This window comes from Azolla caroliniana, unplaced genomic scaffold (assembly GCF_043228905.1).
Source record: "Azolla caroliniana isolate FFs.n. ecotype wild unplaced genomic scaffold, voAzoCaro1.0.p SCAF_11, whole genome shotgun sequence".
Classification (NCBI taxonomy): Eukaryota; Viridiplantae; Streptophyta; class Polypodiopsida; order Salviniales; family Salviniaceae; genus Azolla; species Azolla caroliniana.
In genome coordinates this window covers 12,599,703-12,618,792 of record NW_028230446.1, presented here as the reverse complement: position 1 = coordinate 12,618,792, position 19,090 = coordinate 12,599,703, and the positions used below count along the sequence as shown (strand labels likewise).

General features: G+C 41.6%; 1 protein-coding gene and 1 long non-coding RNA gene across 2 annotated transcripts; one reads left to right on the top strand and one right to left on the bottom strand.

Annotated features, from left to right (window-relative positions):
* Positions 1-11,468: 11,468 nt before the first annotated feature.
* Positions 11,469-12,153, top strand: LOC147857823 (uncharacterized). Its single transcript, XR_015530524.1, has 2 exons — positions 11,469-11,532; positions 12,050-12,153. It is a non-coding gene; the product is annotated as an uncharacterized LOC147857823 (long non-coding RNA).
* Positions 12,154-14,038: 1,885 nt separating this feature from the next.
* On the bottom strand, positions 14,039-15,897 carry LOC147857822 (linamarin synthase 1-like). Its single transcript, XM_087327894.1, has one exon. The coding sequence runs from the start codon at positions 15,852-15,854 to the stop codon at positions 14,295-14,297; it is 1,560 nt and encodes a 519-aa protein (XP_087184020.1). The 5' UTR covers positions 15,855-15,897; the 3' UTR covers positions 14,039-14,294.
* Between the last annotated feature and the right edge of the window lie 3,193 nt (positions 15,898-19,090).

The window sequence follows — 19,090 nt, the reverse complement described above, 5'->3', positions numbered from 1 at the left end:
TGCCGCGATTGCCGTTGTTCCCTTCCGGTCCGGTCCCCTTCGGTCTTTACCGTTCCGGTCCGGTGTCCGCTTCGAATCGGTACCGTCGGTTTCCTTGTCTTTTCTGAAGTGCCGATAGTTCTTCTGGAAGTGTCCCGGCTTGCCGCAATAGAAGCAAGTAGGCCTCCCCCTTGACTTTGACCGTGTCCCGGACTTTTCTCAGTTCTGGGGACTACGGTCCCTTTGTCTTCCGCATTCCGATTCGGTAAGGAGCGCTTTGGAGTCAGAGCTCGTATCCTTGTCTTTCCGACGCGCCTCCTCATCTAGCTAGCTCAGCTTCACTCTTGCTAGGGATAATTGTTTCCCTTCCAGCCCGGCGTTGCCCAAAGTGACAACCAACGTCTCCCAACTATCTGGGAGGGAACCGAGCAGGAGTAGTGCTAATACCTCATCAGCGAGAGGTACTTCCAATGATGTTGCCTGGTGGATCAGCCCCTGGAAGGCATTCATGTGCTCCGCCATGCCGGAGCCATCTTGGTACCGAAGTCTTACTAGCTTCCGAAATATCGAAACCTGATTAACAACATTTCTGTTCTGAAACATAATGCTGATCTTCTCCCAGAGCTCATGAGCCTTGCTCTCTTCATTGAAGTTGTTGTATAAACTCATGTCGATGAAGTACCGTATGTATGCCGTTGTCTTCATGTGCATCACCTCTCATATCGTGGCATCGATTTTGTCCGGTCTCTTGTCCCCGAACTGAACCGGTAACCAAAGATCTTTAACCACGAGCATGTCCCTCATCTTCGACTTCCACACTGAGTAGTTGGAGTCGGTGAGCTTGAACATGCCTCCCAACGAATCGTCCATTTTTCTGTGTCGTTTTGCTCTGATACCAGTTTGACGAGAAATATGCGGAATAATCTCCGGCCACAATCGAAGCATAGATCACTTGATGACAATCAAACACAGAAGAAATGGGAATGGAGGTAAGTACACAAACAGAAAGAGAATACACAAGATGTTAACGTGGAAAACCCTGAGAGGGAAAAACCATGGGAGTCCACAGACTCCAAACTATCACTATGTCAAGGAGTACAACAGAGAGCACAGAGGCAACGACCTCTTGCTCACAATCTTCGCCCGACGGCGGTTACAACAGAGACATGCTCTGTATCGCTCTCTCTCTCTCTCAGTACAATCGTTATACCAATTACACTATACAAAGATAATAACAGCAACTATGATCCCCCCCATAAAAAAACATTGCTTGCCCTAGGTCACATTTATACTAATATGACATTAGGACTATTTACAGATATAGGCCCAATGGGCTCTCAGAAACATATCTTCATATATGTCCCTTCATCCGATGAGAGGTTCTCACCGGGCCTGCAACATCCGGTTCTCACCGGGTCTTCCTTGCCCGGTACTCGTCATCCGGTTCTCACCAGGTCTGCATCATCCGGTTCTGGGTACTCCACATCCGGTTCTCACCGGGTCTTCCGATGTCGGGCCTTCGTATCCCATCCGGAGGGACCGAGATCCTAACAAAGGTCGTAAGGCACGATGGGCTGATCTCATCCAGGACTTTGATTTTTCCATACGATATCGTAAAGGTTCCATGAACACTGTTGCTGATGCACTAAGTCGCATCCGTGAAGTTAACATGCTTAGCTTCACTGAAATAACATTAGATCTTTATGATCACCTTCGAGGAAAGTATCCTGATGACAGTTATTTTTCAAAATATTGGGCAAGAGTTGAGGCTGGATTAGACACCACCACATCCTCGAAGGAATACTTCCACATTGCTAACGATCTGCTCTACCGTAATGGGAAGGTTTGTGTTCCAGATTTGCCTGAGGTAAAAAAGAGAATTCTTTTTTAATGCCATGATGCGCTCTTTGCGGGGTACCCTGGAATACATCGTACACTTGTTTTCATCTCCACTTAATTCTATTGGCCTAAGATGCACCCTGACATACATAGCTATGTGACTAAATGTCACCAATGTCAGGTTACAAAGTCAAGTGACTTAAAGCCGCAAGACTTTTACATCCCTTGGACATTCCCAATAATAAGTGGGAAAGTATATCCATGGATTTTATTGTTGGCCCTCCTCGCACCCAAAAAGGTCATGATGCCATCTGGGTTGTGGTTGATAGACTAACTAAAATGGCCAGATTTATTGCTACAAAAACCACGGTAACTGCTCCTGAATTGGCTTACCAATTGGTTGACAAGTTATTTCGTTTTTATGGGTTACTGATGGATATCGTGAGTGATCGAGATCCAAAGTTTACTAGTGACTTCTAGACACAAGTCTTTAAGAAGTTAGAAACTACATTGAGCATGACCTCCACGGATCATCCTCAATCCGATGGACAGACAGAACAAGTAAATCAAATTATTGAGGACATGCTTTGAGGATACGTTGTCGTGCCTCTCGGCGCCGGATCGTTACGTGAGTCGAGTCGGACTAGGAGAAAGGAGATCGTGAGATAGAGATTAATTACGAGTAGATAGCAAAGAGAAAGATAAGAAACTCGTGAATCACACGAGTATACTATATTAATTGGTACTTAGGTTGTTAAGAAAGAAGTAGATGCATAAATCGTGAATCCCACGAATAATATTTCTTTTTATATTGATCAATACTTAATCCAAAAAATAACCTACCCTTATACATCTTTCTCTCCTCCTTATATAAGGACGGAAGAGGCTAAGCATAGCTTCTTGCTTTTCTAAACTGTTCATGCCCTCTAAATTTGCATGCTTTACTTTTCCCACTATGATTTCCTAAATTTAGCATTCATGCGTAATTTTATTAGTATACATATAAATAAAGTTTTCACGCATTCTAAAAATGCATGACTTACCTTTTAATAAAGGTAGGCGAAAATAAAGGTTTTATATGTATTAAATCTATATTTGAAACACTCAGAATAAGTTAGTATAATGGTAAGGTCGGAGTTTGTTTGCATGGAGGTATAGGGTTTGAATCCTACCCTAAGCATGTAACAAAAAATTTAATGTTTCTTTTATTTACAATTGTGTCTCTACATCCCGTAAGAGACTCTCACCGGCCTTCTTCATCCGGTTCTTCCTTGCCGATTCCTCCTTGCCGGTTTCTCTTCGTCCGGTTCTCACCGGGTATTTCATTCTCTATCCGGATGGACAAAATGCAATTTCCACGTAGTGTGTAAATTACACTACGACACTCACCCCCTTTAAACCCGCACATCCTCCGGTATGTGCCGAAGTTCCCGATGTTCCATATTCGCCTCCATCCGTATCGCTCTCCGAATCTTCCCTTATGTCGACTACGAGTTGAAGTCCACTTTCTTCGCTATCCGCATCACCGCGATGTTTGTCCGGTTGCTCCTCATTGTCGGTCTCGTCTATGGCTACATAAGATTCATTGTTAGTCCGCTTCTTGAAGATCTTCACCCGTTTCCCTGCTATAGGCACTCGTAGTATTGTTCCATCCAACTCACTTAGTTGGTAAGTTCCGTTGTCGAAAACTTTCCGAACCTCATATGGGCCAAACCACCTTTTTGCGAACTTCTGTATCGTTGTATGTTGATGATCCAAACTACTATCATAAACAATCACCCAATCTCCTTCTTTAATTTTCCGTGGTCATAGTTAGTGTTTGGTGTCGAACCGGCTTTTGTTCCGGAGTCGCGCTTCTTGTTGTCGGCGTGACGCTTCCGCTACATCTTCCGGTCTTCCCTCCAGTTGTCGTATCCGGACTGCTAGTAGTTCTTCCCGGCTCATCTCTTCCTTCCACGGTAGCATTGTCCATGTCGCGATTGCGGTTTCCGTCGGCATTACCGGTGCTTGTCCGGTCATAAGTTTTGTCGGCATATAACCGGTTACGGAGCTATGCGTCATCCGATCCGCCCATAGTGCATACGGGAGCATCTGCGGCCAATCCATCACCCTTCCGTCGCATGCTTTGGCAAGTGCTTTGACGATCGGACTATGTCCTCGCTCGACCTTCCCGTTGGCTTCCGGATTGTATGCCGTTGTTAGTGTTAACCAAACTCCATGTTTGGCGAAGAATCCCCTAGCTTTATCAGAGTCAAGTTCTCCTCGATCCGCAATCATTTGTCCTACACACCTGTACCTGCAAAACACTTCTTCCAAAAGAAATTGACATACCGCAGAACACGTTTTCCTTCGTAGCGCCTGACCTTCTACTTGATTTGTGAGATCTTCCCGAGCTAACACCAAGTACTTCTTTTGTCCGATCCCGGTTGGCATGGCTACAATGTCAACCATCCATTTGAAGTTGATTGTCGGTGAGAATGTCGGATGTAACTCATCTCGGTGTCGAACTCCGGAGTAGATTTGACACTTCTCGCAGCTTTCTGTGAACTCCGCGACATCTTTGTACATATTCTTCCACCAATATCTTTGCTTGATCTTCCCAAATGTTGCCCATGTTCCCCGATGTCCAACCCAATCAGATTCGTGAAATTCGGACATGACCTGGTTTCGTTTCTCTTTTGTCCCGACTACTCGAAGTGGTATGCCATCCGGTCTTTTCGGCTCCCTCCATAGTAATCCATTTTTCAAGAAGAACTTTCGGACTTGCCGCTTCTTACTTCAGATCTTAGCTCTCTTCTCTTTATTGTCCGATGATTCCTCGATTTCTTGTAGCACTTTCCCGATCAGCAAGCTTTCTCCCTCGTATTCTTCTTCCCGGAATTCTTTGATTATGTTCACCCGGCATATGTGCTCCAAAGCAAAGTAGTCTTTGGAAACTTCTTCATTATCGGATTCGGTTATGTTATCTCCGAACCGCGCCCTTGATAACATATCCGCTACCGCGTTGTCTTTTCCGGAGATGTGTCGTACCTCCGGATTAAGCGACTTAACATATGCAATCCATCTTAGCATAGCCACATCCGGTATCATGCAACACCGCATCATCCCGAGTATCGGAAGACAATCCGTTTCGATCACTACTTCGGCTCCGATCAAATAATCTCGATCCGATTTGATTGCCGACACGATTCCCCATAATTCTCTTTTAACTTGTGCATATCCGCGTTGCCTTTCGTTGAGAACCTTTGCTCCGAATCGGATCGGATATCGCGAACCTTCCGGATCGGCTTGATTGATGACCCATCCGATTCCGGTTGGACTTGTGTCAACAGTTACTATGATCGGTCGGTCATAGTTCGGCTTCTTTAGTGCTTTTGCCCTGCGTAGTGATTTCTTGAGCTTCTTCACGACTTTGGTATGCTCCGGTTTCCATTCAAACTTCTTACCCTTCCGCAACAAGTGATAGAGTGGGTCCGCTATATGTGCATAGTGCGGAATCCATATGTGGTAGAATTCATATGTTCCAAGAAACCTTCGAACTTCGGATTGTGACTCGCATACTTCTTTCATAGCTTGAATCGCGTCGATCTTGGTTGGTGACGGTCTTCGGCCATAGGGCCCACATAGATGTCCGACTACCAATATTTCTTCTTGCCCGAATGCCGATTTCTCACCGGAAAGTGTTAGGTGCACATCTTCTAACTTTCGAAGCACTTTCTCGCAATCGCGAATATGGTCAACTACGAACTTTCGACATCCCCGATCATCCATAGTTTCATCTTTTTCTTCTACCGCGCATCCTTTCATTGGAATGTCATCTAGGAACGGCATTGTTATCTCCGGAATGCAGTCTCGAAGCACCTTGTTCATCGCATTCATCATATGTGCAACCGAGTTCGTCGCGCCTTGTGGTAGCGTACACATCCGGACTAATCCTATCGGTATCTGCATGGTAGTGATGTCTTGGCTCTTCACAGCTAGTTGGAATTGGTCATATCCGGAGTATAGGTCTCTGATGGAGTATATCGCGCGACCGACAAATGCTTCCGCAAATTTGTCTAGTATCGGACTGACTCTGGAGTTCCGGATCGTGACCTTGTTCACCGGTTGCAAATCTTGAATAAATCGGAGTGACCCATTCTTCTTTAGAACCGTAAACTAACGATTTGAGTACGGAGCATTTGATGGCTCTAGAATCCCCATCGCCACCTTCTCCTCATCTTCTTTTATTATTGATGCCGACCGTAACTTACTCTCTACCTTTCGGTATTCTTTCTTCATTCCTCCGGCTACGGCTACGTACGTTGATGCCCCTTCCGGACCGATTCGTACTTGTTTTGCTCCGAGAGTCTTCTTCCTGTGTGGGGTATCAAGGCTTCTCGGACTATCACTTCCCCACTCCGCAACAGTGCGATCTAAAAATCCATCTTCGTTTGGGACAAGAGCTCCCACTTGTTCCTTTCATGATTTTCCGGCACAATTAGGAATTTAACGGATTTCCCTTCGTTTTGGCTCCGAATTCGTGCAAAAGCCACACCGCTATCGAGCACCTTTGTCTCCATCCGTGAAGCCATGATAAAGGGTTGCCCGAGGATCGCGGAGTGTGAAACCTCATCTTGCACGAAGAAATTTTGGTCTATCTCCATATCCCCGATCTTCACCATCACATCCGGACAAGCCGCAAATAGTTCTTCTGTTGCTTTAGTGGCTGCTCGGATCTTCCACCCATGATTCGTGTTAATAGGCCATTTACCCTTCCGTAGAACTCCTTGGACATCAAGTTGATCTCCGATCCGTGATCAATCAATGCTAGCACGGGCTCTTTGATGTTACTGATTCGGACCGGAGTCTCCGTAGTTGCGCGTGCCTAGTGTGGTTTTATGTAGTGAGAATTCGGTATTTCATCCTCCAATTCGGTGTGATTCATTAGAACGGTATTTGCATTCACCCTTGGAGCATTCTCCTCCGTACTTTGCCTTTTTCTCTTCACGAGATCCACAAGAAGATCGTGGAACTCCTTCTTCGCTATTCCGAGTAATTCTCGAAGTGAAAAATCTACCCGGCTATTGAGGATTCTCTCCTCGAACACCTTTTTCAAGTCCGTTTGTTGTTCGATGTCCGAGACGAGCTTGAATGCCGGAATCATCTTTTCTTTTCCCTTACCTCCAGAGTTCCAGCTTTCCAGTGTCTTCGATGGACCGGCCGCCTCATCCGTGCGTCGTCGCTTCTCATCTACATACACTTCATGCAATTGGCATAAAGCAAACACACTATTCTTATCCACGGGGCACTCCCATCCTATAGCTTCACGGATGCCTTTCGTGGTGCTTCGGATCTCATTGGAGTCGGTTTTCTTGGGGTTTTCTAGCATATCCGACCAAAAAGACGCCTTTGCTCCCAACGACTCACCCACACTTATTCCCACGGTTGTCGCATAATTACCTTTTGCCGTTATTTCCTCCTCTAGAACCTTCTTCATGCCGCCTTTCCGGAAGTTCGGTCGGAGTGGCTTCCGAGAGTCCATTGAATGAATCTGATTTCCCTCATAGTAGATAAGATCCTGTCGTAACGCCTCCTTGTGCTCGTCGCAATCCCTCCGATCGTGTTCGGTGCTATCACACCATATAAATCGACGGTCCATATACTTGGAGTTTGTGGGATGGTCTCCCGACTTCTTCACCATCGCGATTTTCAGATTCTCCATATCTTTCAGCAATTGCTCCACCGTGGTTGTGTCAATCCCCTTCTCGGTCGTAGTCTCTCAAGCCCACAGTTGATGGTCCTCCAATCCGGATCTCGGTTTCGGAATCGGTTCCGAAACCCTCTTCTCTTCATTAGCAAGCCACTGCCCCCTCTTCACATATCGCGCGACGATATCCCGCACGCTTTCCCACGTTTCGGTGAGGCCGCTTTCGGTGGTCGTGTCCTCCAGAAGCATTCCGAGATCTTTCCGGTCCCGGACGTCCACAGATCGCAAAAACATGATGACTTTGTCCGATGCAAGAATAGTTTGATCTCTCGCGGACAACCCCCCGAACCGACTTTCGAATGACGAATACACTTCGAGGACCTTCAACCCCTTACCTGGCGTTTCCACCCAATCTTCGAATCCCCTCCGCGTTGCCTTGGAGGAGTCCTCGATGGCGAATGTGGTCTTTAACGCTTCTTCAAATACTTCCCACGTCAGATTTTGCTGTTGTAACCCGTGGATACTCCCTTGAAGCCCGTCGGTCGCCACCGGTTGAAGGATGTCACTTGCAGTCCTTCCGAAATCCGGCACCAGAGCATCTCTACCTTGTAGTCCTGCAAATATCGCGACACATCCTTACCGTTGAATTGCCCGTTGCGTTGCACGAGCCGCTCTACTGCTGCCGAAATCTCTGACATCGCGCGTTGTTCTCGTAGCATCCGCTCGAACATCGCCATCATATTGTTAGCTTGTTGATTCTCCATCTCCTTGCCACCCGTCTTCACGTCGGGTTCACCACTTGTGTCGTGCCTCTCGGCGCTAGATCGTTACGTGAGTCGGGTGGGAACCGCTGGGGTTTTGGACTAGGAGAAAGGAGATTGTGAGATAGAGATTAATTATGAGTAGATAGCAAAGAGAAAGATAAGAAACTTGTGAATCACACGAGTATACTATATTAATTGGTACTTAGGTTGTTAAGAAAGAAGTAGATGCATAAATCGTTAATCCCACGAATAATTTTTATTTATTTATATTGATCAATACTTAATCCAAAAAATAACCAACCCTTATACATCTTTCTCTCCTTATATAAGGACAAAAGAGGCTAAGCATAACTTCTTGCTTTTCTAAACTGTTCATGCCCTCTAAATTTGCATGCTTTACTTTTCCCACTACGATTTCCTAAATTTAGCATTCATGCCCACTAGATGTGCATGCGTAATTTTATTAGTATACATATAAATAAAGTTTTCACGCATTCTAAAAATGCATGACTTACCTTTTAATAAAGGTAGGCGAAAATAAAGGTTTTATACGTATTAAATCTATATTTGAAACACTTAGAATAAGTTAGTATAATGGTAAGGCTGGAGTTTGTCTGTGTGGAGGTGCAGGGTTTGAATCTTGCCCTATGTATGTAATAGAAATTTTAATGTTTCTTTTATTTACAATTGTGTCTCTTTATCCCGTAAGAGACTCTCACCGGCCTTCTTCATCCGGTTCTTCCTTGCCGATTCCTCCTTGCCGGTTTCTCTTCGTCCGGTTCTCACCGGGTATTTCATTCTCTATCCGGATGGACAAAATGCAATTTCCACGTAGTGTGTAAATTACACTACGACAACGTTGGTACAAAACCAACAAAAAGGGAACTTTATCTCCCAATTTTGGAGTTTGCTTATAACAGCTCCAAGCATACATCGACGAGATATAGTCCTTTTATGTTGATGTATGGTTTTCAACCACGAGCCCCAATTGATGTTAATATACATCATGATGAATTGCGAAGTACGCAAAATTTTCTTCGGAAAATGCAAGATATGTTGCATATTGCACGAGATAATATAAAAACAGCTCAATATAGAGCGCGTTTTTATGCCGATCATTATAGGCAACCTCATGTATTCAACCCTGGACAAAAGGTATTTTTACGTGTACCTCACAATTCTAAGACATTGTCTAAGGGTAAGTGCACTAAGTTAGCCCCACGGTTTTGTGGATCTTTTACAGTCCTTAAACACATTGGGTCATCAGCCTATTGTCTCGCTCTTCATGATGGTGTTGAAATTCATCCGGTTTTTCATGTGAGTCGTCTAAAAGAACTTCTAGGTTCTGGTGACAATACAATTACAACTGAAACTCTAAACCACATGTACCAGAAAGAATTCTCGATCTTAAAACAAAAAAACTACGTACTAAAGGAATCCGAGAATTTAAAATAAAATGGATGGATAAATCAATCAAAGATGCCACATGGGAACGCGAAAATACTCTTAGAACTAACTTCCCTAACTTTCCATTGCAAGAGTGAATGTTTTAAAGAGGGGGAGTATGTTACGGGCATGACCATATAATATCCCTTGGTGAGAATTTACCGTAGTATTCTATACACGTGGATAACTGTGAGGGTTAAACGAGAGTGTAAAGAAGGGGAGGATTACTTTTAATTCTTGGGATTGAGACAACCCATTAGGCCAAGTGTGAACTTGCCTGGGGGCCTTGGGTATCGCTATAAATAAGAGGCCTAGCTACCCTCATTTCATCTTTTTTTGACTACGTCGAGACTCTGTTTCGTGGTGGTTCAACTGTTGTAGCGAGCGCGCCAACACCAGGTATGACTCGACAGTGGTATGGGACGTCGATCGAGGCTTGAGTCTGTCTCGATCCCTTCGCTCGGGGGTGGTCGGGTGGATTGACACCCTTCTTTCTCTCTCTCCTTTCTATCTATCATTCTTTTATCCTTATCATATGCTTACATTAGGGCATATCTCTAACATAACCTTAGAGATATCTATATATCCAACAACTCCGAAAACCAACAACAAATTCAGCAAAACTCACGTTGGCCTTCCCCTCACAAATCTTATCATAATCCCAACCCCCTCATTTACAAACAAATTTATCACACCTACACTTTTACAACAAAGCTATCCGGGTACCACAACTATGGTAACTTACTTATATTGCAGTTATACATATCTACATCTCCTGTCCACTAATATAAGCCATTGCCAGAAACAACCACCTGGGTGCTTGGTAGTTCCATTTAGGCCCTATTGAAGATTTGACCATCATAGGAGAACCACCCCATTTCAACAAAAACTTTGACCGTGCCCTTTTTGCTTCGTTTGATTCCCTTTGAATCGAGTCATAGTATCTGCGTACCTACGATACCAGCTTGAACCAAATATTTAGCAACACCTCGTCGCTACTGAAAGACAAACTTACAGCGCATGGTTCAAATGTGCCAGACAGATAAGCACGCCACCATCATTCATATTTCCTCAAAAAATGCAAAGTTAGTGCCAGGTCGCACTCGAGTACATTGGAACACGCTGCCACCCTGTGATATAAATTTATGACCCAGTGGGTTTAACTGTTCCGCCCAACCCTCTCCTGTTAACTTCAAATTCTATAAGGACCCCCACATAACTTTCCCATTAATACCACAAGTTGCCACGATCCCGAGATTTCTACCCCAAATGCCAATCGCCTCTACACAATTCCAAAAATAGTGAGGGATCGATTCCAAAGCATATCCACATAACTTGCAACCAGCCTCCCCACGACAACACCTCATCCACTCCCCTACAACTCTTTTCAACCATTTAGTGTCAGATGTTTTACATTTATCACAATATATTTCACAATGAAAATAGACTGTAATGAGAGAGTGTATTTTGAGGAGACAATGAATGTCATGTTAATGGGGGACCATAGATTGACATATTCGCATTCATGGGGCCTCCCCCACGAATACCAACGGATACGCATAAGAATGCATGTTCAAATATTCGTTAAATTTTTTTCCCCTAAATTTTTTCTTTTTGAAAAAATGTATTCGACGAGTAGCGAATAGGGAACAACCTGCAGGGAATAGCTGAAACAGCGAACAACAACAAACATTGGTTCCTTGGAATTTTAGGGTTTGCCTACGTCTTTTGCTCTTCCTATATAACACATACATTCTTAACTGAGACCTCTTTCTGCATATTGCTCCCTGAAAATTAGGGTTTTGCCAAAATTCGGTAAGGCTCTCTTCTCATCTCAATGTTGTCCAATCTTCCATGATTTATTCATGCGATAATTGTAGGATTATCCAATCATAATTAGATTTTAATTAGAGGTAGGATTAATGAACATTTTGGATAAGAAAGTCTCTGAAAATTATTCCCTGAAAACTAGGGTTTTGCCAAAACTTGGTAAGTCTCTCTTCTCATCTCAATATTGTCCAATCTTCCATGATTTATTCATGCTATAATTTTAGGATTATCCAATCACAATTAGATTTTAATTAGAGGCAAGATTAATGAACATTTTGGATAAGAAAGTCTCTGAAAATTATTCCTTGAAAACTAGGGTTTTGCCAAAACTCGGTAAGTCTATCTTCCCATCTCAATGTTGTCCAATCTTCCATGATATATTCATGGTATAATTGTAGGATTATCCAATCACAATTATATTTTAATTAGAGGTAGGATTAATGAACATTTTGGATCAGAAATGTTAAAATTCATTTTTATGTATCAAATTAATCTCTTTCAGGATTAGCTAAAGGTTAATTTACTAAAATGGTGAAGCAAAAGAGCTTTGAATGGAATCATGTGACTATTTTGAGAAAACATGATAAGAGTATGCCTATCGTTCAATGCAAACATTGCCACCATATATTTGTTGGTGGCCCCTTTCAAATTAGAGCTCACTTGTTGGGCTTAAAAGGTTGAGGTGTTGAGAAATGTCGTGAAATTGATGTTGTTATAAAAGCTGAAGTACAAAAAGGGTACCTGGTTGTGCAAATGTTGACATGAACGGTGAATCATCAACGGAATGCAATGCTGAAAATAGTAGCACAAATGTTGATATGAATGTGGAATCAACATCTATCAATGAAATGCCTTTCATCATCTTTTGGTAATGCATCAACAAGTATAGAGATGAAAGTAGACAATGTTGAACCTTTGAAAGTGTTATGGCAAAAGCAACTTAATAAAAATGTACATGAAGCAATCCAGACATTTTCTTTTTGTAGAGGATACGGTATACCAGATGCAAAAGTGGGAAGTACATATTTTCGTGAATTAATAAAAGTTGTAGCACTTGATGGGCCTTCTTATAAGCGACCATCTCCTAATCAATTATGTAAAAGGCACTTAAAAAAGAGGTGAAATACGTTGAAAATGAGATTATGCAAATTAGAGAAAAAGGGAAAACTGTTGGATGCACTATTGTGAGCTATGGTTGGTCAGATACAAAGAATAGACCTATAGTTAATGTCAGGGCTACTTCTACATATGGCACTGTGTTTCTAAAATCAGTTGACACTAGTGGAGAATGTAAATCGGGAGAGTATATCTTTAAGATTTTAAAGGATGTTATTCTTGATATTGGCCCATCAAATGTTGTGCAAGTTTGTATGGACAATGCAACAAATTGTGTGGTAGCTGGGAGGATGATATAGAAAGAGTGGCCCATGATCTTTTTTACCAAATGCACATGTCATTGCCTCGATTTGTTGTTTGATGATATTGGAAAATGTGTTTGGGTTCATGATGTTTTGAAATTAGCTACAAAGGTAATCGTGTTTATTACACAAAAACGATATTCTTTGGCAATGTTTCGTAAGTTTAGTGAGAAAGAATTGTTAACGCCTTCCACTACTAGATTTGCCTATAGTTTTATCATGTCGTCAAACTTATTGGATGATAGAGTCAAAGGTGGATTAAGAAGAATGGTGGTTAGTGAACAATGGTGTCAATGGAAAGGATTAAAAAACACAACTAGGAGAAGAAATAGTTTCAATTATACTTGATGCTTCCTTTTGGGCAAATGTAAAGAAGATAGTAAATATATGCAAGCCAATATTAAAAGTTCTTAGATTGGCGTATAGAGAAGGTGCGACCATGGGTTTAAATTATGAATGTACTCATTGTATGATAGAAGAAATAAACCACATTGAAGATGTAGATAATTTATTGCTTGATGAAATTCGAGGAATATGCATGCAAAGATGGACAATGCTACATTCCCATTGCATGCAACTGGTTTTATTTTCCATCCAATTTGGAGAAATAAAATTCAAGATATTGATGAGAAGGTCAATACAAGTTGGATGGAAACTATTATGCAGTATACTAATGGTGATATACCTCTATGTGTTGTTCTATTAGATGAATTCTATGCTTATAGAACTCAACAAAAAAGTTCATTTCAAGTTCCTATGGCAAATGATCCAACTAGAATGCATGATGCAATTAAGTGGTGGGAAACATTTGGAGCAAGCACTCCAAACTTAAAAAGACTTGCAATTCGTGTGCTTTCTCAAGGTTCATGTGCATCTTCTTGTGAAAGAAATTGGAGTACATTCTCATCTATACATACAAAAAAAAGAAATATATTGACTCATGCTCATGTTGAGAAATTGGTTTACATACATACAAATCATTATCTCATTAGAACAATAACGGAAAGGGGATATTATCAAATTACAAACATTAAACGGAAGGTACTGTTATTGTATTGCTTTAGGGTTAGTTTATAGAAAATCGCTTTTAAAGTACTTGCAAAGAGTGATAAATATGGTCATTTAGTACAAACGATGAGTTTATAAGCAGTAAAACAGACCTTTGATTTAATATATCTCCAGGACATGCTAATAATAGTAGTGTATATTATATAAGATGAGCGTTACTTAGGCAATATATCATATCCTTGACAACTCTCTTTTTGACCTTTCTTTCATGGGTACCTTGGATCTTGTATACCTTCTTCTTCAATGCCATTGTTGACCCAATTATGTCTTGGTCAATCGTTGGGCTAGACACGACATATTTTTTGTAGAGGATCCATTGGGGGCGATTGCCGTGTCGACAACGCGCTTCAAGTCTCGCGCCCGTTGTCGCAAGCCTTCCCCGATTTCCCCGTCCATTAGTTGGACGATTTTCGTGGCCACAACATCTCGGGTGATCTCGGAGCATCCGGGCGGCAGGAGGCGGAGGCCGACGCGCCAAACGTCTACGATGAACCGGGCGTTCTGCATTTGGTCGCCGGAGAAGGGCCAAGCGAGCATGGGCACGCCTGAGGAGATGCTTTCGAGGGTCGAATTCCAGCCACAGTGAGTGAAGAAGGCGGCAAGAGAGGGGTGGGAGAGGACTCGGAGCTGGGGTAGCCACGGGACGACCGAGATGCGGGCGCGGTTGCGCAGGAAGAAGTCATCCGGGAGGAGGGGGTGGCCGGAATCACGATGGTTCGGTCCGATGATTTGGCCGGGCCGGATGACCCAGAGGATGCGGTGTCCGGACGCTTCGAGGCCGAGGCCGAGCTCCGTGAGCTGGGCGGGGGACAAGGAGGAGAGGCTGCCGAAGGAGACGAGGAGGACGGAGCGAGGAGGGTGGGTGTCCAGCCAGGCTTGGCATGAGTAATCTGTCTTCCAGAGGTGCATATGGGCAGCATCATGCTTCCCCTCATCAAGCAAAGGCCCAATGGGCAGGACCTTCAAGGAAGGTTTGTCCTTCTTCCTAAGCTCGGCGAGGCTCTGGGCCTCCACCTCCTCTATGGTATGGATGAGGATGGTGTCCCCTTCTTGGAGCACACCCTCTCTACCCAATGCATTGAAGGCCCTGCACATGTAATCACTGGCCTTCTTCCCACACATCTTGAGGTAAGGGTTTATGTCATAGGGCTCCAGCACATGGGGGCTTGGTAGGAGTGGGTATGAGAGCAGCTTCTCCTCCGCCCCGCCCACTTCTCCGCTCCGTAACATCATCCTCAGGCTCGCGGCCGATGCCATGAAGAAGAAGAGGCGGGCGATGCCGAGCTTCTCGCCCAGCTCGTGGGCGATCCGCGGGGTGACAAAATCCAAGATGAGGCAGCTCACCGGCGGGTCCTGGGCCCGGACGAGATGCTCCAATGATTTAGGGTTTGTATTCAGGAAGGCTTTGGTTAGGGTTATGTGGACCTTATTCAGGTGGGACTCAGGTGCATCATCCTCATCATCTCCATGGTCATCTTCTGGAAGCACAGGATCAGGAAGCCATAACAAACGGAAGTTCTCATCCATACCTCCTCTACCCCCATGTTCATTACCTTGGCCAACACTGTCATCATGAACTTCTGGGCCCACATCCTCCATGATGAGCTTGTGGTTGGATTCCGTATTGAGGAATGAGATGATGAAGCCATGGTGTTTGGCTAGGAGCTTGCAGAGGAGCATCATGGGCTTGATGTGGCCCTGCACGGGATATGGCAACACGAAAGCGTGCGGCCGCGGCGGGATGTCACCACCATCCTGGCTATGGCGATCATCATCATCAGAAGTGGGTGGTTGCCCAGTGATGAAGGATGATGATGACATTATTGTGATTAATCCTGATCAGTGTCCCAAGCTACTGAGAATTCCCTACTTTCCCCTTATTTATTTCAGATCTATCCTAATCTAGGTACCATGATTTTTTGTGGTCACGTGCATATTGTGGTTAAATTACCACATTTGGGTCACATTCCCCACGTTTAAACTTTAATGGCAGTTAATTGTACACTGCTACTTTTTTGAACGGTCATTGTTACCCATATATGCCCATAATCTTGTTATATTTTAGTAAAAACACCCCTCTTAATTAAAATACCATGTTAATCGCCATCAAGCTAATTTAATTACACCCAATCGTAGTAATAATTATTATTACCCGAATAATCAATCTTTCCTTGTGGTCACGTGCATATTGTGGTTAAATTACCACATTTGGGTCACATTCCCCACGTTTAAACTTTAATGGCAGTTAATTGTACACTGCTACTTTTTTGAACGGTCATTGTTACCCATATATGCCCATAATCTTGTTATATTTTAGTAAAAACACCCCTCTTAATTAAAATACCATGTTAATCGCCATCAAGCTAATTTAATTACACCCAATCGTAGTAATAATTATTATTACCCGAATAATCAATCTTTCCTTGTGGTCACGTGCATATTGTGGTTAAATTACCACATTTGGGTCACATTCCCCACGTTTAAACTTTAATGGCAGTTAATTGTACACTGCTACTTTTTTGAACGGTCATTGTTACCCATATATGCCCATAATCTTGTTATATTTTAGTAAAAACACCCCTCTTAATTAAAATACCATGTTAATCGCCATCAAGCTAATTTAATTACACCCAATCGTAGTAATAATTATTATTACCCGAATAATCAATCTTTCCTTGTGGTCACGTGCATATTGTGGTTAAATTACCACATTTGGGTCACATTCCCCACGTTTAAACTTTAATGGCAGTTAAATGTACACTGCTACTTTTTTGAACGGTCATTGTTACCCATATATGCCCATAATCTTGTTATATTTTAGTAAAAACACCCCTCTTAATTAAAATACCATGTTAATCGCCATCAAGCTAATTTAATTACACCCAATCGTAGTAATAATTATTATTACCCGAATAATCAATCTTTCCTTGTGGTCACGTGCATATTGTGGTTAAATTACCACATTTGGGTCACATTCCCCACGTTTAAACTTTAATGGCAGTTAATTGTACACTACTACTTTTTTGAACGGTCATTGTTACCCATATATGCCCATAATCTTGTTATATTTTAGTAAAAACACCCCTCTTAATTAAAATACCATGTTAATCGCCATCAAGCTAATTTAATTACACCCAATCGTAGTAATAATTATTATTACCCGAATAATCAATCTTTCCTTGTGTAAAACAGTAGACCTTCGGTTAAGTTTGTGTCCTCTTAAGTGTGTGTACCATTATATTAAGTACGCTTTTTTTAGAGGTCAAAATCAAAATCAAAGAAATTCCATTGTTTCATGATGAATTTACATCAAACTAAATTGAAATTTGTTCCAAACATTTAGAAAACAAAAATATGATTTGTAAGTCTTTCCTTCGTACCAAAATTATGTAAGGTCATTTGCTTACTTTTACCTATACGCTTAGAAACAATGACAAAATTTGTTTCTTGATTAATTCGACGAGGACATGATAAAAACATGTTCACGTTCAGAAGTGGAAGGATCGCGCACAATTGGAAGGATAAGGAATATTTCGTTAGATTTCAAGGTTTTTTTAACAATCTCACAAAAAATGTGATACTTGTACCAGATGTGCTCAAAGACTCAATGGAAAAGCTTAAAATATCACCATGTCATAAAATTGAAAAAAATTCACAAAATTAGGCAAATGGAAGAATTTTACAACATGGTTTTAATCATAAAAATAACAACTCATGTTTATTATAACAAACAATATTCACAATGAGTATTTGATTTTTAAAAACAATTAAGTTTTATATCATTTGAGTTCTTACAAAACACCGGGTCATTTGAAACAAGTAATATGTCGAATTCTCTTTTTTCATATTTTAGTGAGATGTTAAAAAATGCCTTATTTAAGTAGAATTTCAAAAAGGCACGACGTATGCATATATGGTTTATAAAAACATAGTGTAAAATAGAACTAACTAATATCACGTCAATAAAATTATCCGACATATATTCTATTTACCATGTTTTTGTCCAAATCTTAGACAGGGGTATATTTGTCAATGCAAGTATAATAGTAACACGAGTCCTTGTGCATATTCTAAAAAGCATACCCCATTGAATAAGTGACTTCTTCTAATTATGTGTGTATATTTATATATAATATATCTTAAAGCAAATTGTGAACCTTGCAATTAAGAGATACTACTATGTCAAGAGAAAATTTCCATTGACACGTGATACATGACATTGTCAATGTATAAATAAACTAGTCTACAACAACATTCCAATCATACGAGTAAATGATAGGGTATAAATTTATCTCCCATATACCCCAAATGATAAAGGAGAGTTTAGACAACATGTACACATACAAATATACTTAATCTCTAAGTTCAATGATTGTTACACGAAAACTATAAGTAAGCTCAACTTATATATTACGTTGTCGTAGTGTATTCCACACACTACGCGAAAACCATAAAATAATATATCCGATTTTAGATACATATAAATAAATAAATAATATATCAAAATATTTATCACATGCGTAAGGCAAGATTCAAACCCTATACCTCCACATAACCAAACCTCAAATTTACCATTATGCTACCTTATCTTTAGTGTTTTAGAAATAGATTTAATAACTATAAGTGCTTTATTTGCGCCTACCTTTATTAAAAGGTAAATCATGCATTTTTAAAGTGCGTGAATATTTTATAGAAAAACGCAAGCAACTAAAAAGTGACTCATGCACATCTAGCGTGCATGAGCACTATATTTAGCAAATAAAAGCAAGGATTAGAAAAGCATCACATGCACATTTAGTGTGCATGAACATATTAGAAAAAAAAAGCATGTAGCTATGCTTAGTCTCTCCCATCACTATATAAGGATGGGGAGCACATTGTAGTTGGGGGTTGATTTTTTTTTCTATAATGATCAATCAATCTAAAATATTCGTGGGATTCACAAATTTGCTAAAATAATTCTCTCTTACTACCTAAATATTGACTAAATATACTAAACTCGTGGGATTCACAATATTCTTATTTTATAACTCTTTATACCTATTCTTTACTAGCTT

Coding starts and splice junctions, on each gene's coding strand:
- LOC147857822 (XM_087327894.1), bottom strand. CDS start 15,854: ATGTCATCATCATCCTTCATCACTGGGCAACCACCCACTTCTGATGAT.